At 45.0% G+C, this 25447-nt stretch overlaps 4 protein-coding genes across 8 annotated transcripts; 2 read left to right on the top strand and 2 right to left on the bottom strand.

The window, feature by feature from the left end:
* The first annotated feature begins 210 nt into the window (after positions 1-210).
* Positions 211-11039, top strand: LOC123448958 (TBC domain-containing protein C215.01). Of its 4 annotated transcripts, none has more exons than XM_045126015.1 (18): positions 211-515; positions 1211-1280; positions 1376-2389; positions 2474-2653; positions 2732-2845; positions 4583-4641; positions 4758-4824; positions 4903-4954; positions 5165-5257; positions 5584-5667; positions 5784-6193; positions 6468-6529; positions 7153-7222; positions 9363-9443; positions 9550-9651; positions 9772-9902; positions 10212-10320; positions 10545-11039. In XM_045126015.1, exons 1-18 carry the CDS (start codon positions 481-483, stop codon positions 10578-10580), a joined length of 2769 nt encoding a protein of 922 aa, XP_044981950.1. In that variant the 5' UTR covers positions 211-480; the 3' UTR covers positions 10581-11039. The 4 variants fall into 4 exon arrangements, with proteins under 4 accessions (XP_044981950.1, XP_044981951.1, XP_044981949.1 ...); XM_045126016.1 differs by lacking the exon at positions 211-515 and adding an exon at positions 702-1028; XM_045126014.1 differs by lacking the exon at positions 211-515 and having other exon boundaries at positions 1131-1280.
* Positions 11040-11653: 614 nt separating this feature from the next.
* On the bottom strand, positions 11654-16015 carry LOC123448956 (receptor-like cytoplasmic kinase 185). Its single transcript, XM_045126011.1, has 5 exons — positions 15769-16015; positions 13726-13913; positions 13233-13419; positions 12732-13123; positions 11654-12282 (listed from the first exon to the last, which is right to left on the bottom strand). The coding sequence occupies exons 1-5, from the start codon at positions 15923-15925 to the stop codon at positions 12031-12033; spliced, it is 1176 nt and encodes a 391-aa protein (XP_044981946.1). The 5' UTR covers positions 15926-16015; the 3' UTR covers positions 11654-12030.
* A 305-nt stretch (positions 16016-16320) lies between these two features.
* On the top strand, positions 16321-18365 carry LOC123448957 (elongator complex protein 6). The gene is made up of 5 exons (XM_045126013.1): positions 16321-16657; positions 17279-17345; positions 17428-17636; positions 17721-17867; positions 18032-18365. Exons 1-5 carry the CDS (start codon positions 16454-16456, stop codon positions 18155-18157), a joined length of 753 nt encoding a protein of 250 aa, XP_044981948.1. The 5' UTR covers positions 16321-16453; the 3' UTR covers positions 18158-18365.
* A 1104-nt stretch (positions 18366-19469) lies between these two features.
* LOC123448955 (two-component response regulator-like PRR73) lies at positions 19470-25147 on the bottom strand. 2 transcript variants are annotated; one of them, XM_045126009.1, is made up of 9 exons: positions 24934-25147; positions 24016-24442; positions 22818-22979; positions 22565-22698; positions 22242-22418; positions 21672-21852; positions 21180-21588; positions 20314-21094; positions 19470-19928 (listed from the first exon to the last, which is right to left on the bottom strand). In XM_045126009.1, the coding sequence occupies exons 2-9, from the start codon at positions 24338-24340 to the stop codon at positions 19818-19820; spliced, it is 2280 nt and encodes a 759-aa protein (XP_044981944.1). In that variant the 5' UTR covers positions 24341-24442; positions 24934-25147; the 3' UTR covers positions 19470-19817. The 2 variants fall into 2 exon arrangements, with proteins under 2 accessions (XP_044981944.1, XP_044981945.1); XM_045126010.1 differs by lacking the exon at positions 24934-25147 and adding an exon at positions 24538-24879.
* Positions 25148-25447: the final 300 nt, after the last annotated feature.

The raw sequence follows: 25447 nt of genomic DNA, 5'->3' as shown, positions 1-25447 counted from the left end.
TTGTGCCTGCCTGGTGCGTGGGACCACGTCCGGTCCTCTCTTCACCAAACCGGCAAAACCGACGAGGTCAAACTTGACGAGGGGCGCACAGAGAGCGCGCACGAGGGCGACGCCATCACATAATTAAGTGCGCACTACGCGATCCTCCCCTATTAATTTCATTTCAATCAAAAGATACTACACAACAGTTGAGTGTACTGCACCAACCAATGAACCAACCACGCACCCTGGCCTGCCCTGTAGTATGATGGCGCGATTGATCAGTGGACAAACTTGTGTTGGACTACAAAAATACCTCTCCTTTCCTCGTTCACGAAATCTTCATCGTTCAAAATCCGGGTCAAACCCAGCCGGATTTAATCGTCCTGATCTCCTCCTCGACCTCGTCCTCCCTCGCGGCGCGGGAGCTGCCTACGAGTCAAACTGAGACCACGACGACCGGCCACGGCCACGGCGCCGGCGCCGGCGCGCGCCGTCGCCATGGGCGCCACGCCCTTCGACTTCGACCACAAGAGGTGAGCCAGCACCAGCAGCAAACCAACCAAGCAACAGAGCCATGCACCGTTCACCAACCAAAGCCGATGGCGCCCGCCCGCCCGCTCCGCCGGCATCGTCGTGCCGCGCGCCACGTGCTCCGGAGCACCCGCCTCCACGCAAAACGAGTTTCTTCCCCCCCTCCCATTCCCACGATCCGCGCTGAATCCATCTTCTTCTATTCCCCTCTCTCTCCGCCTCGCGTCCGGGCATCGGGGGGGCGCGGAGGGGGTGCAATCAACGGGCGGGCTCGCGCGCGGCTCCCCTCCCATCCCATCTCACCGCGATCCGTTCGCAGTTCGTGATTCTTCGCCCCCCGCCCCGCCCACGACCCCCCCTCAATTCGATTTTTTTTCCTCGCATTTTGCTCCCCATGTGCGCGGATCTCGGGGCGCGGCCGGCCTAGGGTTTATGGCTTTGGTCAATCCATGGCCTGCGCTGCCCAGGTCGCTTCTTCTTTAATGCGCGCTGATCCCCATGGACGCCGAGTCCCGGTAAAGCCCATAAATGCCAGCCCTCATTTCCATTTCTTCACCTCCTTGCTTTCTCCCCTCCTCGTCGTATTTTCTAGATTTGGTTTCGGTCAGGGTTGGTGTGGGTGTGGGGGGGTAATGCGGTGGCCGGAGTTGTCGTCGTCTCTTGGCATTGTGGCTGATGTTGTTGAGGTTTGGCGCAGGGACGCTTATGGATTCGCGGTGCGGCCGCAGCATCTGCAGCGTTTCCGCGAGTATGCCAAGATTTACAAGGTAATTTTATCACACTGGAAATGTTCTCTTCCTTTCTCTGTTTATTTACTGATGATGAAAACTTCTCATCTTTCTATGGATTGGTCGGTCTCTAGGAAGAGGAAGATGAGAGAACACATAGATGGAAGGACTTCTTGGACAGGTTGGCTGATTCTGCAGACTTGCCCAGCACACCCAGCATTGATGCCCCCGCGGGGGATGCTGAAAGTGCACAAAAGAGTGTCAAAGAAGAAGAGCATGAGGCCGAAAACACAGATACCAACAAAAATTTGGAGTATCTGAAGGAAGCTGACGGCAGCGAGGAATTCAAACAAGTAAATGGCGAGCCAGGAGAGTTTGAAGGTGTGACTGGCAACTTGGAAGAAACAAAAGAAGACAGCAGTAACAGAGGGGCAGATTGTAATCGAGAAGAAGAGCATGAAGCAGCAGAGAGGAACATCAAAATAGAATGCATAGATGAAGTTGATGACAATGATGAATCCATTGAAGCAAAAGGCAAGCCAGAGGATTTCGAAGATGTCACTGGCAACTCAGAAAAACTGAAAGAGGAGAGTAGTGCAGACTGTGTAACGCTGAACAAAGCCTCGGAAGAATTGAAGGAAACAAATGAGGGCTCTGAAGAATTTAAAGTTATAAATGGGGTCTCGGAAGAATTTAAAGATCAAAATGGAGGGTTGAAAGAATTGAGAGAAGTGAAAAATGACAACTTCAAAAGGTTTGAAGAGACCCCCTTCGATAAGGGGTTGTTGGATGAATTGGAGCCCATAAAAGTCGAGTCCTGGCGACGGGTCAGGGCATCACTCAGCATCATTGAGAAAATGATGAGCTCCCGGGTCGTGAAAAGAAACGATACTGCAAATGCCATATCTGAAAAGGTTGCGACCCAGCTTGCGTCAATTGAAGAAGATAGAGCAGTAGAAGAACCGCATGCAGAGAATCCAGCAGAGGAGTCATATGATGCAGAGAAGGTGGATCGGTCACAGGACGGGGCACCTGGTGATTCAACGAGTGTTACATTGGAGGGACACAATGGAGGGTCTTATTTTCCTTGGAGGGAGGAACTGGAGAGCTTGGTTCGTGGAGGTGTGCCAATCGCTCTTAGAGGAGAGGTGCAACTGCAACCAGAATTGCACCTTGCCTTTGTCGTCTATGAGATATGCCTTTACATTTACATATGGTTTGTTTTCTTGTAGATGTGGCAAGCATTTGTGGGTGTTGGTGCTCGGAAAATTACTGGGTATTACAACAAATTGCTAGATGAAAGAACCGATGTATTAGATGAGAAGGACCTTAAGGACAAAGTGGTGAATGAACAGAAAAGTTCACCAAAAAAGAATCCCAAGCCTGAGAAGTGGAAAGGACAGATAGAGAAGGTTGTTCACTAACAGTTCAAAACTAAGTGGAAGTATGCCCTTGGTTAACAAGTTCTAGTTTTTCTGTTATCATTACAGGATTTGTCTCGAACATTTCCAGGACACCCTGCATTAGATGAGGACGGGAGAAATGCCTTGAGGCGGTTACTGACAGCATACGCAAGGCATAATCCATCTGTTGGATACTGCCAGGTAATACAATACTCATTGAAGATTTTTGGATTTTGACCTTCCTTTTTGTATGCTATAACTGTAAACATTTTTCTGACCCATTTTAAGTGAACTATGAACGGACGCCATTTTTCAAAGGTTTGTTCTAGTTAAGAATTTGTTGCCACCTTAGAGCATCTCCAATAGATGGTCCAAATGTAAAAGTAACTAACTTTTGGACCGTCTGAGGCCAAAAACGCAGCTCCAACAGACGGTCCATATGTAAAAAAAATTGGACCGCGGCCTCCTCGTGATGTAAAATGCAACACCTCCCGGTGCAAATTTACATCACGAGATGCATCTGGTCCAAAACCAGCCGCCGCCGGCGAACGCCCAACCGCCACTTCATTTCCTTTCCCGCCCGCTCGCGACCTCCCGCCCGTCCGCTGCCGCTCCGCCGCCGCCCCCACAACCCGCCGCCGCCCTGCCGCATGCCGCCCGCATCAGATCCGGTCCCGCCCCGCCCCTCGCCGCTGTTTCCACGGATCCGCGGCCGCAGCGCACGCCGCCGCCCTGTGCGTCGCCGCCCCGTCCGCCCCACCCCGTCCGTCCGCCGCAACTCCGCCCGGCCCCGGCCCGCCCGCCGTAGCTCCGACCCGCCCCGTGCGTCGCCGCCCCGTCCGCACCGCCCCGTCCGCTGCCCCTCAGCTCCGCCCCGCCCGGCTCCGTCCGCCCCGCCCGGCTCCGTCCGCCACCGCCCCGCAGCTCCGCCTATGTTGAATTTGATGTTTGAACTATGTTGAATGGACTAGTAGTTTGTCGTTTTAAGAAATTTTACATCTTCATTTTGGACCATCTATTGGAGTTGCTCTTTTGGACCATCAATTTGGATCATCTGTTGGAGTTGAGCTTTTTTCGGAGCTCCAAAACGCACTTTTTGGCGGTCCAAATTTTACATCTTCGGTTTTGGACCGCCAAATTTTGGACCATCTATTGGAGATGCTCTTATAGCGTTGATATTTCAAAATTAAAAACAGAAATAAAAGAAATTTATAATGTACTCCCTCTGTAAACTAATATAAGAGCGTCTAGTCACGTGATCTAAACGCTCTTATATTAGTTTACAGAGGGAATATCATGCACTCTCTACTGTGAAATTAGGAACTTTACAATCAGTTCTGGTGAACAAATTTTGATCTTCTCATTCTCACTGAAACTTAAGAAGCAATATACATGGTTGAGATCAATGAGGCCTATCCTTAATTTAAAAAATGCAATTTCGTCATTTTCTAGCTTGACGGGGACAGGAAAGTTTCACACGTTCAATTCACTACCGAGGCTACATTTATCTTGCTTTCCACATGCCCTGGATTGGTTTTAGAAACACTTGTACTTTTATATGTTTGAGGGGAAAGCCTAATAGTATGAATCTAGCCCATTGGCAACCCTCCATGAGTTTGTGCGCCTAGACATGATAAAAAATCTCAAAAAAATCATGGTGGTGTAGAAAAATATGACCATGTGTGTGCTGCAAGGAAACAAAAGATGTGAACATCACTCTGTTATATAACTTCTTAATATCTCTTGCTTTGTTTGTACAGTATGCACGTGATTATATTTTTTTCATGATTTTTCTATATGTGCCTACATTTTTTTTCATATGGTATGCATACATGTGAAGGGGCTTGTATGAGCCCATGTTCCTAGAATCTGTTTTGTACTTTTAAGCTACGATAACGATGGTAATCCTTTATCTTACATCTTTGTTTTTTCTTGTAGGCCATGAACTTTTTTGCTGGGCTATTTTTATTGTTCATGCCTGAAGAGAATGCATTCTGGTAGGACTATGTGCCTTTTTTCTTGAAAGCTACATCTGATTAATGAATGATTTTATGGTTCAAGATCATAGGCTATCTCCAGTTCTACATTTTCTTTGCTTTTTTTGTATTTTCAGGGCTCTGGTGGGGGTCATTGACGAATACTTTGAGGGTTACTACACTGAGGAAATGATTGAATCGCAGGTACTTTTGTTTTTTTGACGATCTATTCTTACATGTGCTCTATGCCCGCCAACATTTATCTAATATTGCTGCTCACAGGTTGACCAACTTGTTCTTGAGGACGTTGTACGAGAAAGGTTCCCAAAATTGGGTCTGTATTCCAGTGATATTATTGATACCTGTATATTTTTACATTCACAGTATTGCTAAAAAAATGACGCATGTGGATATGACTCACATTCAATTGAAATCAGGAGCTGACATAGCTAAGATTTGTCTGAAGGCATAATAATTTATTTCCTTGAGAGCGTTTGATGGTGGTTATCACTTTGCACTCACATTGGTCGCAACTCTCTTTCAGCCAAACATACAGATATCTTGGGAGTTCAGGTGACATGGGTGACTGGACCATGGTTTCTTTCAATTTTCATCAACATGCTTCCATGGGAAAGTGGTCAGGTTTTATACAATATCTTTGTGCTTTCATGAAGATATGACAATATACAATTAAAAACATTTTTTACTAGTTTGCTGCTGTAATATTTGATTATTTAGAGCCACTTAAATTACTTAACATCTCAAGAAAATTTGCTAGGATATTGAGAAACCCCACATTAGTTTTTTATGTGTTACATAATCCTTATATTTGTAATCCCTCCGATCCATATTAATTGTCGCTCATTTAGTACAGCGACAATTAATATGGGTCGGAGGGAGTATATATGTTCCAACAGATTAATGATTTGGCTATACCTGATTGGAACTTTTCCTGTCTTTTAGTTCTTCGTGTTTGGGACGTGATCCTTTTTGAAGGAAATCGTACAATGCTGTTCCGGACAACCCTTGCTTTGCTGGACTTATATGGTACTAGTTATCCATGTTTCGATTAATCTGAAAATGTTACTATGTCCTATTGTTTGTTCATTTTGACTAAACTTTGATGTGTACCCAACACTATTAGCTTTTATGTTAACTTATAGGGCCTGCCTTGGTGACCACAAAGGATGCTGGAGATGCAATTACGTTACTGCAGTCTCTTGCTGGCTCTACCTTTGACAGCAGCCAACTTGTATTGACAGCTTGTATGGGTTTTCAGTCAGTCAAAGAAATGGGATTGCGGGAGCTAAGAGAAAAGCACAGGCCGGAGATTATAGTGGCTATGGAGGAAAGATCAAAAGACCGTAAATCCTGGAAAGATAAGAAGGGGTTGGCAACTAAATTATATAGCTTTAAACATGACCCTTCGTCTGTGTGCCCACAAGTTGATTCCAAGGAAGGGGCAGATGGTTTGCAAGTGAATGGGGACTCTGGGTCAACAAACCTAGAGGGCTACATTACTAATTCAGCATTAGAAAATGAGTTGGACGAGGGCATTGATCTTCAAGATCAGGTAAAAAAAAACCTTTTCTACTGATTTCCATTTTCCCCTGTATGAGATGATTGTTTCCCTAACAGAATGTAATAAAGATGTCTGTATTATATGCATCCAGGTGTATTTGCCACTTTGATAGTTAAAATTTAGTGACTTGTAACAGTTCACTGTGATGATATTTTTACAATTTAATGGTTCTTTTCTGATTAATTTATTTTTTTGCCGAGTTTAATAATCTGATTTATTTTGCCAATCTGGAATTCTGAATACACGTTGTCTTGCTTTCACACAGGTAACATGGCTAAAGGTGGAACTGTGCAAACTGCTTGAGGAGAAAAGATCAGCTGAACTCAGGTTCGTGTTACTTCTGTTCTGGTTCTGATTTCATTTGTGTTCCCTTAAGACCTCTAATGGTGTGCTCACTTTAAGGCGGCACTGGTGTAAATTTCATTTTCCTGTTATGCTACGATGCTGTTATCAGTTCTTTAGTTAAATATAAGGAAAAACGCATGTCCTTTCAATGTTCTGAGTGATAGTTAAAACAAAAGTACCTTTTTTGATATTCAACATATATTAAAATAGAAAAAAGTCCTTTTGGTTTTAATAACAAAGTTGTCTACTGGCTCTGTTCATACCCATATCTGAGTTTAGCTACAGTATTCTGGGGGAAAGGTAAATAGGTAATATTTTCAAAGGGACATTGTGCTCCCTATCTCCTTCACGTCTTCATGATAACTCAGAACATACTTACTTTGTGTGACCAAACTTCTTGAAACCTGTTTACCGATTTCATTATAAATGTCTAATCTCAATCTGCATTTGGAACTATAGTATTAATCCTTAAATTCATGTGTATTCTCATCTTCATGGTCATTGTAAGTTAGGCTGTATGGCTTAATTTTGCAGTGTAATATCTGCTTACTTGGCCTATCAACACATGTCCATAAAGATTAGCTTATATTTCTTGATAATCACAGGGCTGAGGAGTTAGAAACTGCTTTAATGGAGATGGTCTCGCAAGACAATAGACGTATGCTGAGTGCTAAGGTGATGATGTTATCTAGACTAACTTCTTTTCGTATGACAACACACATTTATGGCAATTCAAGCTCCCTGTCTTTTTTTGGATTAAAAAGACCCCTTGCATATTTTTACAACAACAACAACAAAGCCTATAGTCCCAAACAAGTTGGGGTAGGCTAGAGGTGAAACCCATCAGATCTCGCGACCAACTCATGGTTCTGGCATATGGATAGCAAGCTTCCACGCACCTTTGTCCATGGCTAGTTCTTTGATGATAATCTAGTCCTTCAGATCTCTGTTCACGGACTCCTCCTCTGTCAAGTTCGGTCTGCCCCGACCTCTTTTGACATCATCATCACGCTTTAGCCGTCCGCTATGCATGGAGCTTCCGGAGGCCTGTGCTGAATATGCACGAACCATCTCAGACGATGTTGGACAAGCTTCTCTTCAATCGGTGCTACCCCAACTCTATCTCGTATATCATCATTCCGGACTCGGTTTCTTCCTTTTGTGGCCACACATCCATCTCAACATGCGCATCTCCGCCACACCTAACTGCCGCACATGTCACCTTTTAGTCGGCCAATACTCGGTTCCATAAAACATTGAAGGTCGAACCGTCGTCCTATAGAACTTTCCTTTTAGCTTGGCGCCACTTTAACCATCCGGCTTTGATTCTATGGTTCACATCTTCATCGATATCCCCATTCTTTTGTAGCATAGACCCCAAATATCGAAAGGTGTCCTTTTGAGGCACCACCTGCCCATCAAGACTAACCTCCTCCTCATCGTGCCTAGTAGTACTGAAACCGCACCTCGTGTACTCGGTTTTAGTTCTACTAAGTCTAAATCCTTTCAATTCCAAGGTTTGTCTCCATAGCTCTAACTTCCTATTGACCCCCGTCCGACTATCATCGACTAGTACCACATCATCCGCAAAGAGCATACACCATGGGATATCTCCTTGTATATCCCTTGTGACCTCATCCATCACCAAGGCAAAAAGATAAGGGCTCAAGGCTGACCCCTGGTGCAGTCCTATTTTAATAGGGAAGTCATCATTGTTGCCATTTCTTGTTCGAACACTTGTCACAACATTATCGTACATGTCCTTTACGAGGGTAATGTACTTTGCTCAGACTTTGTGCTTCTCCAAGGCCCACCACATGACATTCCGTGGTATCTTATCATAGGCCTTCTTGAAGTCAATGAACACCATATGCAGGTCCTTCTTTTGCTCCCTGTATCTCTCCATAAGTTGTCGTACCAAGAAAATAGCTTCCATGGTCGACCTCCCAAGCATGAAACCAAACTGATTTTTGGTCATGCTTGTCATTCTTCTTAAGCGGTGCCCAATGACTCTCTCCCTTAGCTTCATTGTATGGCTCATCGGCTTAATTCCACGGTAATTAGTACAACTCTGAACATCCCCCTTGTTCTTGAAGATTGGTACCAATATACTCGGTCTCCATTCTTCTGGCATCTTGTTTGCCTGAAAAATGAGGTTGAAAAGCTTGGTTAGCCATACTATCGCTATGTCCCTGAGGCCTCTCCACACCTCAATGGGGATACAATCAGGGCCCATCGCCTTGCCTCCTTTCATCCTTTTTGAACCCTCATATTTATGCTTGGCTTTTATTTCCTAAGCATGCATCAAAATGCATTTCTTTCATATTAGAAGAGGCACTGAGATGGCGCGGGTCTTACAGCCAAAACAGTGAAAATGTAAAGAGCAATAAACTGAAAGGCTAAGGGCTAAAGCTAGAACAAAACAATGCAAAAACACACCAAAAAAGGAAAGAACTGTACAGCTGCCTTAAATGGTGAGGATCAAACGCCAGGCCGACGTGTGTGCAGGGGCAACCGACGCTTTGCTTCTGCACAAGCGAGCATCCATAGCTTGGCTTCGACGATGATTTTCTCAACCAGCATGGCAACATTAGGATTAGCAGAGTTAAAGCCGCAGTCATTTTGCAATATCCAGAGTCACCACATGGTCAGCAAAATCAGAGAGCACACACCCTTGTACTTTATATCTGTATTTGTTTTGAAATAAAGAGTCACTTTAAGGTTATCCCAGTAATGATGTACTTTAAGTCCTTTGGTCCCTTTTCCCTTTCTTAAATTTTGGTCTATATGTTCTTTACTTAGAGAAGATTCACAGGTTGAGAAATTGGAGGCAGAGGTATCTGAACTCCGAAAAACTTTTGAAGATAAGCAAGAACAAGAAAAGGCAATGCTTCAGGTGCTGTCTTAGTGCCTTGGCTTTATATTGCATAACCGTCTCAAGTTTGAAGTATTTTGTTCTGTCTTCTTGGTTAAAAGGTACACACATTTACTTTCCCATGCAGATTTTGTTAAGAATGGAGCAGGAGCAGAAAGTGACAGAAGATGGCCGCATAGGTGCTGAGCGAGATGCCGCTGAACAAAAATATGCTGCTCACTTGATCCAGGTTAATCTTGGAGCCACTTTTAAAAGCTGTTTTCTGGAAGTGTTTTTTTTCCTTCTACTTGTACAACTTATACTGTTGGGGAAGAGGAGATGCATAAGGTTTCATACCTTGTATATGTAGGAGAAGTATGAAGCAGCTTTGGTAGCGCTTTCACAAATGGAGAAGAGAGCTGTGATGGCAGAAACTATGTTGGAAGCTACAAAGCAGTACCAGGCTGGGCAGGTTAAAGCCATCCAAACGTTCGCTCCAAAGTATGTCTTGGTTACTTCGCTGAAATCTTCCACCCTCCTAATATTACCTTGTATTATTGCCATGTTCTTTTCAAAATATAGTTATGAACTTTACACTGGGCAACGAGCACGACTACTTTGCTTTTCAACTCATCGTATCTTGATAGCGCTTTAGTTGGTTTCTTTTGTTTTAGCATTGCTGTGTTCTCTGTCAGCATATATTATGGTTAGTGCTAGTTATATTGCTGATATTTCTCACTGATTTTTAGTATTTAATTCTGCAAGTCTATGTTCACATGGTAACATTTCATTTACTGGATTCCTTTGTAGGTCACCGCGTGGAGACCTTGGGAAGATAAATCAAGAACTGAATCAAGATACACCTAACAAGAAATTGGGTTTACTTTCTAGGGGGCTTGGATGGCTAGAGAAGAGCAAGGTACGTCGTAAAATGTGTAGTGCCCTAGGATACAATAGTTTGTGTATCTATACAGAAGGACCAACCTCTTTATGTAATCCTTGGAGAAAGGACAAGAAAAAGTTGGAGCAATATATTCACATAGCTTTTGAAATCATGACAGCCCCAATGGTTCTTATAGCTAGAAAGATGATAAAAAAGCTAAGGCGCTGTTGGTTCATTAATTTTTGAACTACTTTTATCAGGGAAAGTCGAATTCCGCTGAAACGAATGAAGGCTAAATTCCTGCAGAATCAGGTAGAAAATCGTCGATGCCAGCAAGGATCTTTATATACATGAGTGATTGGGTTGCCCGATCGCCAGAACAGTCCTTCGAAACCAGCTGTCTTTTTGTCGGCAGGAAGAGTCAACTTGTGCCCCTCATGAAGTTTTGCTGAAATTGTACTTTGTATCATATTGAGTTCAATGGTCAGATGGAGTTAACGTTGGTAGGTCCAAATCAATGTAAGGCATCCATGTAAAATTTCTTCTCCGATTAGTTTCATTAAGATTGTCAATATTTAGTGTTATGGTTAGGAGAAAGAAAAAATACACACGAAAACCCCTGTGTTGTTAGGTCAGTTTCTGAGGATGTCATAGGGTTATACTGGGGAAGAGCATGTTCTGTTTCTCTTGTGGAAAGAGTTTTGCAAAAGCACTGTAAAGGAAATGATGTTCCAATATCTTATTTGTTCTTTCGATACCGTTGGCTTGCAACATATTGTTGGCATATGTTGTTGCTCGGTGTAAAAGTCATAGTATCCGTTGATTATTGCCAGGAATTTTATTCACTTTGCATGGGTTCGTTTACATTTTGTGACCTGGCATGCCCATAGCATAAGAGCATCTCCAACGAGAGCGCAAAAATTTCGGGTTCTATAATTTTTTTAGTGCGCCACTGTAGCACTTTTACAGCATGGGGATCGAAGCATCTCCAACAGACGCGTGCTAGTGCGTGGTGTCCAATCCAGCGGCTACACCTGCAGCAGCTTAGAGTTTGCTGCGCGCGCAAGCCGGCACATCAAATATAGTGCAGGATAGCGTTTTTCAGCGCGCGCACAATTTTACAACCTCTGTTGGAGCTATCAGGCACCCAAAAGACGAATCTTTTAGCGCGCGGAGTACTTTTTGGGGGGATGTGTCGGCAAGCGGATGTTGGAAATGCTCTACGCACGCAGATGCTACACAGCTGAAGGGTAGCTTTTTTTCCCAGATAAAATAGGAGTAAACACTACATGGTGAAAAATACGCATAGAAATATGAAAACACACAGGGTGACCTTGATGTATTAGAAGGAAAGAAAATGGTAAAGAGATTGAACCAAAATCGGTTAAGCACAATCTTGACAAAACCATCAACACTTTTAGGTACAGGCTGAAGATCACATGTACATCAGCAACATGTCAACCAGAAGAGGAAGCGAAGATTAAGCGTCATGGAGAAATACTATGAAGCTCATGTCTCCAAGACCGCATATGACAAGCCTCAGCCCTCAGCCAAGGATATTTGCACCTACTCTATCTATCTAGTATCTACAAACAAAACTCTCCCCCCTAGCAATTCGACCATATCAGAGTGGGGAGTAGAGCCTGTTCTTGATCACAGTGTCATCATCATCATAATAACAAAGCCAGAAACACTACATTGCTTTGCACTGGTGTCCCCATGACTATGATATACTACTAGTTCCTCCTATATATCTTCCCCGGGTTGGTGAACTTGAGCTGCTGACTGCTGGTGGGCTGATCGCCGTGTTCTTTTGGACTTTGAGATGTGAGCGAGAGCGGCAGCTATTTCTGCGATCTGAGGTCTCCGGCTGGCTGTTGTATTCAGGCACATCCGAGCAACGGAGAGGGCCTGGAACAATGATGTCATGCTGTACTGATTGCCAAGCGCTGGATCTGCCAACATTGTAAAATCCTTCTGGTTGATCAAAGGGATGGCCTGAAATTATACACGAACAAAAGTCACAACATTAATCTTCATCGCAGAAAGAGAAACTCGTTTTCCTTTTTAGAGAAGGGTTCTTAAGATGTACTCACTCCGTAAACTAGTACATGAAAGGGGCAAAAATAACTATATAGGTTTCTGTCTAGTGTAGGCCAAACCTATTGTGGCCTCCATACGAGAAATGCAAGAAGAATCTTATCTCAGCAATGGCAAGACCAAATGTAATAAAAGAAGATAACAAATCTATGCTAATCAAATGGTTAAAAACTACTGATAAACTTATGATTCTTCTGCCAGTTTTCAGAAGCAAATAGAAATCAGAACTCACCAAAGATATACCAGGGAGTAACACAATATTCTCCTTGGTACAGACATTATAGCATTAGGGAGAAGCAAGGAGTAGTTCGATAAAAGAAAAAGAAAAGGCAGGAAGTGATGCTTACCCATTCAGCAAGGCTACGCTCAGCTTTGATTCGACTCTGATCTAAAGCCTTTCTTCCTGTGATAACCTCCAGTATAACAACACCAAAGCTGTAAATATCTGACTTGATAGTCAACTGACCGCTCTCAAGATACTCCGGTGCACAATACCCAGGTGTGCCCATCACTCTAGTTGAAACATGAGTATCGTCGCCAGTCGGACCTAGCTTTGCCAAGCCAAAGTCGGCCAGCTTTGGATGATATCCCTCGCCAAGCAAAATATTCGCGCATTTCACGTCACGGTTTATGACAGGAGGGTTGCAGTTAACATGCAAATGCTTCAGGCCTTGAGCTGCCCCAGCAAGTATCTTCATCCTTGTATTCCAGTCAAGAGGCTTCTTATCAGGGGGAAGATCTGGGAAGATAAAAAACAAAACCGAATTCTGGTTAAACAAGCTTCTGATTATTCAGCAACAATGTAATGAAGTAGGGAACTATATACACATGGTAGTTTAGTACCATACCAAATATATGAGTTTCCAGTGAACCCAGAGGCATGAATTCATAAACTAAAAGCCTCTGATCATCATCAGCGCAGAAGCCAACAAGCTTGACAAGATTCGGGTGATTCATCCTGCTCAACACCATAACTTCTGTGCAGAACTCTCTGTTCCCTTGAGATCCATTGGGGTTGAGAATCTTTATAGCAACCTGTTGCAGCAACATACAAGTGAATCATATACTACACCATATCCTCACAAGCCTCACTTGTCATAACAAAATAACCTCAGCAAACCATATAGGCCATAGCATAGATCGTCGACCACATTAAAAATATTAAAATACGAAACAAAATGCTACCGAGATCCATTCTTGAGCTCACCACATCAGTTTAACTTCTCATCACACTGTCGTTCACGCGACTAACATTTTAGCAAGAAAAAATATCTTCCGAGTTTAATACATTATCAAACATGACTGCAATTATTTAACTGCCCATAGAACACATGAACTCACCTCGTTGCCGTCCAGCACACCTTTATAAACCTTTCCGAACCCACCCTCTCCCAGGAAGTGGTTTTGCGGGAAGCCCAATGTCGCCGCATTCAGCTCCTCGTAGGTGAATGATAGGCGATGGGTATGACCAGGGCTTGAGATGAACTTAGTGCGCACGGCTCCCTGACTGGCCCCTAATCTTGACATCTCTGCAGAAACAAAATAGATGCATCACCAGTGTAGTTGTCAGCTATCACATGAAAAAGGCTGAACACTTTCATTATCCAGAAGGAAACTGTTTTTGTGGGAAATTATGAATCGGCAAAAAGGAACTGGCCAATTCCAAGTATGCAACAACAAAAAAGCTTATTGTAAACAGAAAAGTCAAAATTACAGAAATAACCCTTTTCTTTTTTACTTAACACTATCCATGTTGAAACAATCATGTAATCTAATTTCTACTTGTTTCTAAGTATAGATGCATGGGGTTACAGAGTAAACTCCCAAAAAATTCTAAACCTAGTAATTGGACATAGTAAATCAATGAATTTACAGACATGCAAACCTAGTAATACACGAGGAGTACATAGATTTATACAGCTGTACCTCATTAATAACCACAATAAACACACATATATATAAACAACTTGCAGTAACCTGTTTCATTTGGTATATCATGCTATATACACATATTCAAAGTATTTTTTGGGTGTCTCGCTTAAGATCTCATCTATATCAAATCCAGGCTTTGCCATCGCACTAATCCAACCATAGCAAGAACAAGGGACAGAAATTTGTGTGGGGACATGCATACGTCACACATATCATAGATGACACGGTGGGATTTGTGGTCCTCCTCATAATAATAACATTAAATTACTTCCTAAAAGAAAAATTGCCACAATCAAAGGACATGCATACGTCACACATATCATCGCGACACAGTGGGATTTGCGGTCCTCCTCATAATAATAACATTAATTTACTTCCTAAAAGAAAAATTGCCACAATCAAATAACATTTACTCAGTAGCCAGTAAAATTGTGTGCAGTTTCAAGACCCAGAACAACACTTTCTGTTCTAGGAGGTTAGTTGGACGTTTGCTCTGTTTTGGTCGGCGCCACTGCCACGGTGGTTGTGTAGATTTTGGGCCACTTCGGTAATCTTCTTCTAAATATAGAAGAAGACCTCAAGACTGTGCTCTGACATTTGTTTTATAGAAAGAAAAATAGAAGAAGCCCTAGGACCACAAGTTCATGGCGAAATTAATTACTCAATCGGTTGAAAATATACTACTCATGTATATCGCCAGTATATCTTGCGCTGTACACAGATAAATGAGATACTAAATGACTAGGTAGAATGCCCCTAATTATTAGCTTGATTTATTAAAATTAACAATATTCGATGTCCTGCATATTTTTTCTACCGGAATAAGAGAAACGTCATGGTACATTAGCGAATTGGTAAAGAAAAAGTGAATTGAAGTACTATCCAGATATGCAACGATTTATTCATAGCATATCTGCACGCATCCAAAGAAGAGCACAGGCAAATCACAATGAGAGGAACGCATGGATCTTGTGCGGTTTCAGGGCCGAGAAGAGAACCACACTTTGTTGGCAAAATCAATTACTTAATCGTGAAGAAATGAACCTACGCGCGGTCCTAGTTCCCGATGTTGCAACTGCTCAAACGATTTCACGCAGAGTATCCGAAATCACGAGAAAGCGCTGCGGCATCCCAAATTCTGGGAACGAAGAAGCGCATTTCACGAGCCATGCATGAAACATCAAGCGAAGAAGCGCCAAGAAACCACGGGATCAGCCGCGCAAGAACCCTCGCTCATAGACCACCGACGTCAGAAACGAACCGAGAATCCGATCAACCGCACGATACCAAAGAGACCGCCTCGAGCGGCGGGGCCAAACTAGCACGCCACCGCGGCGGCCAAGAACCGGCGCCGCACCGGCGCCAGGGGAGAAGAAGAAGGAGAAGAATTCCGGCACCGCAAAAGAAGAGGAAGAAGGAGGAGGAGGAGGAGGGGAGGCTGCGCGCACGTACCAGCTGAGGGCGACGGCGTGGGTGTGGGCGTGGGCGTGGGCGTGGGCGAGGGCGAGGCGGCCGGCGCGATCTGGGACGGCCTCTCGGCGGGCTCCTTCTTCTTCCTGTCCCCGGCCGCGGCGCCCTTCTTCTTCTGCGACGAGGCGCAGCACCCCATGGCGTCCCGAGGCGCGGAATGCAGAGGGGAGGGGAGGGGAGGGGTGGGGTGGGGTGGGAAGGGAAGGGGAGTGCGCAGGGTTTGGGTTTGGGAGCCGGAGGTTGGAACGGACGACAAACGCAGGAAGAATGCGGGTGGAGAAACTGACGAGACGGGACGAGACACGACTCCGTCCTCCCCTTTTGTCTGTCCACGACTCCGTCCTCCCCTTTTGTCTGTCCACGACTCCGAGGAAGGACGGAACCACTCACAACACAACTGTCCTCAGGTGCCGTCTGCTGCCTCCGCCCCGCCCCGCGTGACCCACTGTTTGCTTCCGAAGCCAGGACACGCACGCGCGCTCTCCGTTACGCCAAGTACGCCTTCGCCCCTGCGTTACGTTTTTTTACCCAAGTACGCGTTCCTTTGTACACTACTCCTTTGGTCTCTGAATTCGCTCGGACACCTCCTTCCTTCCTTGGCCGCGGCCGCCGCCGCAGCAGCAGCAGCCCGTTGGTCGCGGTCTCCGGGGGGTTGGGTGAGGGGGAGATGCAGGGGTACGGCGGGGAAGACCTGCTGGGCGAGGCCATGTGCGCCGGCGCGCGGGTGGTGGTCGTGGAGGACTGCGTGGAGGCGCCAGCCGCCTTCGTCCTCCACCTCCTCCTCAAGCGCGCGCTCGCCGCGGGCGGGGGCGCGGCGCTCCTCGCCCTCGCGCACCCCTTCTCGCACTACGACCGCGTCCTCCGCAAGATGGTAAGCGCCCCGCCCTCCCACCGGCATTTCCTCCAACATGTTCTCTGCTTGATACCACACTAACCCTAAGCACGGCCTACGTTTCACACACACTTGTGACTCAGCGAGTACTGCTGCAGAGCTGTACTATGTCTTAGTGGAGAAATTGTGTAAGCGTGCACCTGCTAGCTTCGATGGATCACCTGCAAAAGAATGGGTGATAGTCCATCAGAAAATTCGACAAGGTGATCTAGGGATAGAATCTACTAGTACTACTAGATAGCCTCTTGCCCTGGTCTGAATGTGAAATCCCATACCGAACGCAGAAGTAGATGTCACAACTGCATAGTTGTGTTGCCAGGAAGCCAGTACTGGATGAACTGGCAGCAACTGCTCGCTGTCTGCGACACTTTGGGATTCCAATAACCAGCTCATCCGAAACCAGAAGGCCTAGGCACTTTGCACAAGTTAAATAATCTAAGTTTGATTGGTGCACTGAAGGCTGGACTAACCATTCAGAGAGCGTATAACTTTCGATTTCTTCCAGTATCATGGGTCCTGGCATGGGCATCCTGCCACAAAGAGCATGATCTACTTGAAAACGTTGAACGGCTCATGATTTCTTCTTCTGAAATTTTCTAGGGCTGTAACTTATCCGTGCATAGGAAGAGCGAGAGGCTTCATTTCTTCGACTTGCAGGCGTTCCCAGGCAAGCAATATTTGAATACCTTGTTTCTCCAAATGCTTCATTATCGTTAACAGGTCACTGATTTGCATGCTTCTTTACTCAGGTGGAACACGGGGAGGTGTCATTGCTGATAGCTTGGCTCAGCTGTACAGTGGCCTTCAGAGAGTGGTGGAGGCATACAGGACTGGAGAAAATGCAGGTCGGTTCACGGTTATGATAGATGATGTTTCGCTCTTGGAAGTTGCTGCCAATGGTTCTGCAGATGATGTCTTGGACTTCCTGCATTATTGTGTGACACTTACTTCCGAGATGGTAAAGCTGAATCTAGCAATCACTGCCAGTACTCTTTCTTCACAGCATATTCACATTCTTTACACCCTGTTTGTGTCTTGGCAGAATTGCTCGCTTGTGGTTCTTAATCACGAGGATATTTATTCAAGCGAGGATGGTGTGGGACTTCTCTTGCATCTGCGCTATATTGCTGATCTTGTGATTAAGGCAGCGCCTCTGAGCACCGGTTTAGCCGCTGATGTTCATGGACAGGTTAGGTTCTCGATCACCACTTTGCATACTTTAGGTTCTTGCTTTGATTTTTGGAGCCAGTATAGTGGTAAGTTTGCTCCGGCGAACCTTTGGTCTTATTATGAAGGGTGGCACTTGCACCGCCCATTTTACCGTTGACAAGCGTTTCATTTTTTTTGCAACAGCTGTCAGTGGTAAACAAGGGAATGCTCATCGAGCAAAGACCAGCGAAAGGGCAGAAAGTTTGGAACTTCCATTTCAAGGTGAAGGAAAACGGCGCAGACTTCTTCTACCCAGGGAGCAGACATTAGAACCACAAGCGAACTTTGGCCACAGTAAAGCAGACTTGAGTGAAGTTGCCCTGTTTTAAGGAACATCATGGAAAGGAAAGCAGTCTTGCCTGGTTGCATCTCTTTACGCCTTTTTTTAGATAGCTTGTGTTGCCCTTATTTCATTGGAAAAGGATATGCACTCAACATTGTAAGAGCATCTCTAGTAGAACCCTCAAACCCTTAAAAATAACCGTTTTTTTACAGTTTTCATCGGAAAAACGGCGTAGACTAGAACCCTTAAACCCGTAAAAAAATTTAGAGGTTGAACCCTCAAACCCCTTCCCAACCTGTAGAAGTGAGGGTGGGGGGGGGGGGGGGGGATTGCCCTCATTTTCCCTCCTCGCGCGGGAGGCAGTTGGTTCCCCTGCGCGAGAGGAAATAGCTCGGCCGCATCTCGCCCCGCCGCCCCTCCGCGCCCCCGCCGTGGCCTCGTCGACCCGCTGTCGCCCCGCGCTCTGGCAGCCGCTCCTCCGCGCCCCGGCCACCGCCCCTCCGCACCCGCCGCCGTTCGCATCTCGCCTCGCCGTTGCGCCGCTTTCGGTGTTTTGCAAGCAAGGTTTGCCATAGTTCGGGGTCCAGCAAGGTTTTGGGACAAAAAAACCTTGATGAACATCATGAAATGTTGTGTGATTCTACACAACATGATCCTAGAGGATTAGAGAGGGTTAAACCTCCCTTGTTTCTATGACAATGTTGGTACCGGTGTGCAACCAGAAAGAAACCCTTCTCGCATACAAGCTTTTCTTGAAGCACATCGTGAGATTGAGGATGGAACCACTCATGGTCGACTCCGGGATGATCTAGTAGAGCACCACTGGCATTTGGATGGGCGGCGCATTGGCCCATGATGTATCTTTATTTTACTTTTCTATGTCCTATTTGATTCGAACAATTGTTGTTATTTGCTCAAACATTGTTGTAATGATTTGAATGATTATTGTTTTATTCGATGTTGTAATAATAACTAGAATGATTATTGTTTTATGTCAAATGTGATTGAATTTGTGATATGTCATATGATGAAATGTGTGATATATGAATGACAGTTTTAAGGTTTGGGGTTGGGGCAAAGACTAGAACCCTCAAGCCCAACCCTTATAACGGAATGTTTTCAACCCTTAAAAGTGTCAAAAATGTGTAATTCTCAACCCTTAAAACTGGTTTTTGTTTTAAGGGTTTGAGGGTTCTACTAGAGATGCTCTAAACCTGTGGTATGGAGTATTCGAGGGGAACTGCAATGCCAAAACATTAGTAGAAGTGAAGTGCAACCTTTTGACTTTAGAACACCACCTTTCACAAAACGCTGGATCATTCAGTTATATCACCTTGGTCAAGGTTGAATGAACGGCTTAACATTGCATTATATAGATATATACGAGTGACAACTTGGCTACTGGCTTGCTCCTTCTTAAGACTCTTGTTGAGTAAGACTAAGCAGATCTATCTCTAAAAGAGAACTGAAGATCACAAACCATAACGAGGGGTAACATGCATGGTATGCTATCATAGATTAGATATTACAAATGTTCATCTGGAGTCGGCCGGGCAGGGCAATAATCATATTGGTGGGGTTTTATTTATTGAGCACTCTAATGTGAGAGTCAATAACCTATGTGTGTAGTAATTCTCAAAGCAGATGTCATCTGTCTGCTGCTTGGCCTGCCTCATCTTCTTGTCCAGACTGTCGGACAAATTGCCCACGGACACGTGGCCGCTGCTCGGCCAGCCTCTTCCTGCTTTGGTATCGCACCTGAAAATAGCCAAGCCAACGAAGCAGTCAATAAGATACCAATCCAATAACGTCAATGCTTTCAGCAGATAAAATCGCACTCCCCAAGACACTATCAATTACATTCCCTACACCTATGCTGCTATGCTGTTCCGTAGAGGTCTGCCATTACATTTTTGGCAGTTTCTTTCTACCTTTTTTTTTCTTTTGAAGAAAGTAAGCGTTTCTCTCTTTCAGAAGAAGTTAAGATTATTCATCATGACATAAATAATTGTGTAGGTTATGGTTTGCGTCCAACTACTTGGAGAACACTCCTGGTCATTCTTATACTATACTAAATCAAACTGAAAGGGGCCTAATTTTGGGAGTCCCTGCTTTAGAAAGCCTGTAGCTGAAAATAGATTACCTTTTTCCCGAAGTTCCTCTCTTTCCGCTTCTGCCTGAATTTGTTCACTGCAGCTTCTCGTTGGCTGAGCTGATTCTGACAAACTAGGTCAGTGCCGCTACCGCTCGGCCCGCTCCCGCTGCCATTGCCACCACCAGCCTCAGTTTTGTCCATGGTACCACTCTCCATGTTTGGCCTTGCAATATTGGGAGCGAAGCTACTTCTATTCTGTGTATTGCTTCCATTATTGCTGCCTGAGATGCTCCCGTTCACACCATAGTTTGCGGCATGACCTTCCATGGGTGAATCAGACGCGTTGGATGAACCACACCGAGCGTTTGATGCACGATCAATTAATGTCTGTTGTTGTACCATAACATGGCGGTAATAGTGTCCATGATGGTGATGCTGGACAGAGCTTTGCTGTGCCTCGCTTGAGTGGTCCACTTTCACTGCATTGGCAATTTCTTCAGCAGCTTTGTCCTTCCCTACTGCGTCAGCTGGTGACACTTGGTGCTGCACTGGATGGAATGCTGAAGTCTGCTGGTTGGATTTAACAAGTGATGGTGGCATAACTCTCTCCCTATCTGTACAAGGCTTTGTGTTGGCATTCTTGGTACTGGAGCCCATGTCATTGTTGTTGCTACTGCCATTTGAGCCCTGCTTTATTTGAGCAGCATCTGAATTTGACTCCATCTTGCAGGTGGAGTTCGTTTTCACAGCCTCTGAGCTGTTATCTTGAGGTGAACAGCTTCCCCGAAATGTTGCCCCACCTTGATCGGAAGCCATGGGAGTATGGTACCTTGCAAAATAAGGGACAGTTAGTACGCAACTTATATATTGCTGTGTTCATAACTTAGTAATTATAGCGATATTATGCTTTGCACCTGGTGAATGCTGAGAGATTTGATCTTTTCAGAATACTTCGTTCATCATGGATTTCAGTTCCACGTCTAGTTGTTTCCGATATCTTCAGACCCAGCTCTTTGGATGGCATGTTGATGGGAGAATCGTTATTCATTTCATTCCCATGTGGCATCTTGGAGGAGCAATCAGGTGCATCAGTGATTCTAGCAGCCTGTTTCGATTCTGTGTTTCTGGCTATTGAACTAATCAAATCAGCAGTTTCACTAGTTGGTTTGTCGATGACTATTTTGTCTACTGACTTGTTTTTGGATATGAGATTCTCATGCTGTTTTTCTGTTGGATTAACAGACATCTCATTTGGAGAAGATTGATACGCTAGACTTGAATTTCTAGGAGCGCCTATTTCTAAGTATTTCCCCATGGAGTCATCTGCACAAGAAGTGGCAGTTGGTTGACATAGACAGTAAAAGGTGTATTTACTTTGTATAAAGGATACTGTGAGAATACGATACCATTTTTTTCTTTTTGATTATTGATATTCCTTTTATTTGCAGTCGGCAACCACCTATTGCTGCCTATCTCTGATCTGGGGTGAATTACTTGTGCACAAGTACTATCAGGTGAATCTGATAGATGGTCAGAAGACACAAGTTGTGGGCTATCAATCTCCACAGCACGCTTCGTCCATGAACTCTGCATTTTTAAAATAGATCAGTGGCATGAGAATAGATTTTTAAAAGAGATCTCTTTTAAAAAACATTGGCACAAACATCATCGTTTTGTTATTCAGTTCTAAGGGTGGACTCAGGGTGAGACATTAAAACAAAAGGTGTAAAATGCCCAAAGTGAATAGGTCTAGGGTGATAGGGTCTGATCTTTAGCAACTAGGAAGTACAAAGTATGTGCACGAAAAAATTGTACTTAACACATAGCTTTTCAACTCGTAGAGGTATTAATCCTATTAATTTTGGAAGAGTCAAACATTTGTTCCGAGTAGTATTCAACTAATACCCTTTATATCACATCTATCACAATCTTCTAATGAGTAATAAGTATCTTCCAATTTTAAGTAACCAACATACCTGAGTGCCACTGCCATTATCACTGCCATCCCTAGCATTGGGCCCAACACTAAAGTCATCATCAGCATCATCATCGTCATCGTCATCATGACTGCCGCCACTGTTTTTCGCATATTCATCACCAGTCTTTGGTTTGGAACACTTTTGTATATGGATGCCACTTTCACTTCCACTGGACTAGATTCCGAAAAAGGCAAATTCCAGAGTGATAATCAGAGAAGATACCCAGATAAATAAGTAGGTCAAAGAAACTATGCCATAGTGGGTTTTGTGGGCTTGGTTTTCCGACATGAAATAAGCTAGACCAACAATAAGCAACTTACACTGTGGCATCTCCTCCATATGTGCTGCCAAAGGGTCTTAAGTTCATTCTTCCTTATCGGCTTCACTAAGAAGTCAACTGCTCCCTTTGATAGACACTTAAAGACTGTACTCATTGAGTCATTCTTAGACATCACTGCATGGAAACAACATAAGCTTTAGAAGCTAAGAATATTTAAACTAATAAATTAGCAAGGACCAAAATAAGTGTGTGAATCTGTTGGAGCAATATGGTTGAGCAGGAAAACTACTTACTGATCACAGGAATGCCCTTACAAATACTGTGACTCGTGATCTTACTGAGCAGACCAATGCCAGATAGACAAGGCATGGCGACCTCAGTTAATACAAGGTCAATACGGTTTTGCACATCTTCAAGATATTGCCATGCATCCAATCCATTCTCAGCAGAGATAACTACAAAGGAAAGATATGCATTTTGCAATCAATGGACTAACGTAATTGAAACAGTTTCAAAGAAAAGTAATATTGATTTACCTTTCACCTTTGAATATAAAAAGAAAGGATAATTCTAATAGGAAATATCATAAATGTACTGACCGAATTAACGAACACATCAAACGTACAATTTACATTAGAAAAATCCATGACACCTGAATAAAGTTTGTATTTACCCAATTTAGGGCAAGAAATTGCTCAAAGATAACTAGGCTCAAGTTTGCAAAGTTCTTAGAGTTAGCTCGTGAGAGTGGGAATAAATTAAGGCCTTGTCAAATCACTTCAGTTGCACTGATTTCAATTAGCAGCAAGACCAAATGTCAGTTGGCTATTTGATTTTACTTTCTCGGTGTTGGTGCTCGCCTTGGCATTTTTCTAACAAAATTCCTGGCCATTTATGCATTCATCCATGTTAACAGTTAACAAAACTATGCTGACTGATCAAGATTGACCATGCCCATCAACTGATGCACCAAGACAGGAGCATTCGCCATCAGGGACCTTCTTCCACTGAAGTAAAACTAATAGCCAGATCAACTAATTGCTGACTGGGAATTGAATGAAGATCTCATGTTCTAAATACAGGTCGGCATCATGGTGTCTTTAGCTATGATCAATTAGGATGTGCCATCAAAATCATTGCTCTTATTTTAGCATGCGCAATGCATTCTTTTTTCACAACAAGCAATGTCATGTCAGTTTCCCCTTTTCCACAATAAGCAATTCCAGTATCCCCTTGTATTGTTATTTTTGGAAAAGGAGGATAACCTCCGCCTCTGTATCCCCCTGTATAAATGATGTGATAGATGTATGGTCGCACTATAAGTTCAAAATCAACTCGAAGTCAAATCTAGAACTGAAAGAGAGGAAGGAAAAATACAATAACATGAAGACTCTAGCCTCTAACAGACCTAGACAAACTAGTACTATAAAAGATCAAAATCCAATTTAATAATTTACTTGAAACTAGAAGTTTAAATTTGCAGGGCATTACCTTCATAGCCACACTTACGGAGCAGAGCACGGACAACATGTCGGGTACAGTCATCGTTCTCCACTAGCAAGACCCTTAGTGTCTTGACCGGCAGGAACTTCTCCCAGCGGATGACCCGGTCTTGCTGCTGCTGCTTGTGCTCGTCCAAGCCTGGCGGCGCACTGTGCGTACTGGGCCAGTCCTCTTCCTTGCTGCCGCCCCTCCATTCCTTGTCCTCGTTTGGCTTGAGGGCATGGCCGTTCTGATTCTCTACGGCGCCGTTTCCGATCCCCCTAATATCACTGCTGGAAGGTCCGTCCGCGCCAGCTTGACCGGCGCTCACCATCAGCTGGATCCGTGGCGTTCGCAACTAGCGACGGTTCACGGACGACGGAGCATGCCCTACGGTGGGTTCAGAAATGGGCATGCTGCATCCAACTACTGGAATCTGCAAGAAGCACGCATGGATCAAAGGTCGAATCTATGACGAACGCGAGATATGCTTCGAATTATGGACAGTTGGTCGGCATTCGACGCGCGCACCGTACGAAATTGGCAAGGATCGGCGCGCGATGCTAATGTTTGGACAATGGATTTACCGTGCAAAATCGGTAGTTACTAGAGCAGAGATCAGCGTAGTTCAGAGATTATATATAGGAGCTTAAAAGTCTGAAGAAATAGTCCTGTTGACGAGATAAAATTAGACTGCATCAGCAGTACTCGGGCTTTCAACGGAATCAGACAGGTAAACCAAGCGTCAAACTCCCACCGCGACTCGACCCGACGAGGCAGAGCAGCTCCACCCGTGCCGGATTCCGGCGGCGGGCGGCCGAGATCCACCGGATTCGGAGGTCCCGAACCCCCGCCCCGGAACCAACTAAAGCAAACCAGAAAAGAAAAGGACGGGCGCCCGGGGTTGTTAGCGGGAAGGGCGCGCACCGTGGGAGGTCGAGGGGCGGGCGGTGGCGGCATGGGCGTGGGCGCGCGAGCTTTGACCCGCGCGTGAAAGTAGCCGTGGATGTTTCCAGAACCCGGCGGGGCGTTACGAGGACCAGACGTGAGATAAAACTGAGCCTGGGCTCTGTGGTGAGAGGAGAGGAGAAGAGAAGAGAAGAGAAGAGAGAAGTGGTGGTGCTGAAGGAAGGGAGAAGAGAAGGCGAGGGGAGGAGAGGGAGGAAATAGATAACGGGGTGACCATGACGTGGAGCAAGTGGAGGCGTGGGAGGGCCGGAGGGGGGCGGGCGGGCCCCGCGGCCCGCCGGGATCCGACGAAATCTAAAGCCGCGCGCTCCGTCGGCCCGTCAGATCTCGCCCGGGGAGCCCCGACACGTGGAGCGCGGCGTGGGGCTCCGCCGCTGCCGGGCGGGGCCGGGCGACGCAATCCGGTAGGTGCGGGCTGGCGGCTGCTGTAGTTGACAGTGGGCCCGGGAGGGGCGCCGCGGGAAAGATCGTC

Source organism: Hordeum vulgare, chromosome 4H (genome assembly GCF_904849725.1).
Source record: "Hordeum vulgare subsp. vulgare chromosome 4H, MorexV3_pseudomolecules_assembly, whole genome shotgun sequence".
NCBI lineage: Eukaryota > Viridiplantae > Streptophyta > Magnoliopsida > Poales > Poaceae > Hordeum > Hordeum vulgare.
The sequence above is the reverse complement of the archived record's forward strand: the minus strand, read 5'-3'. Positions and strand labels throughout refer to the sequence as shown.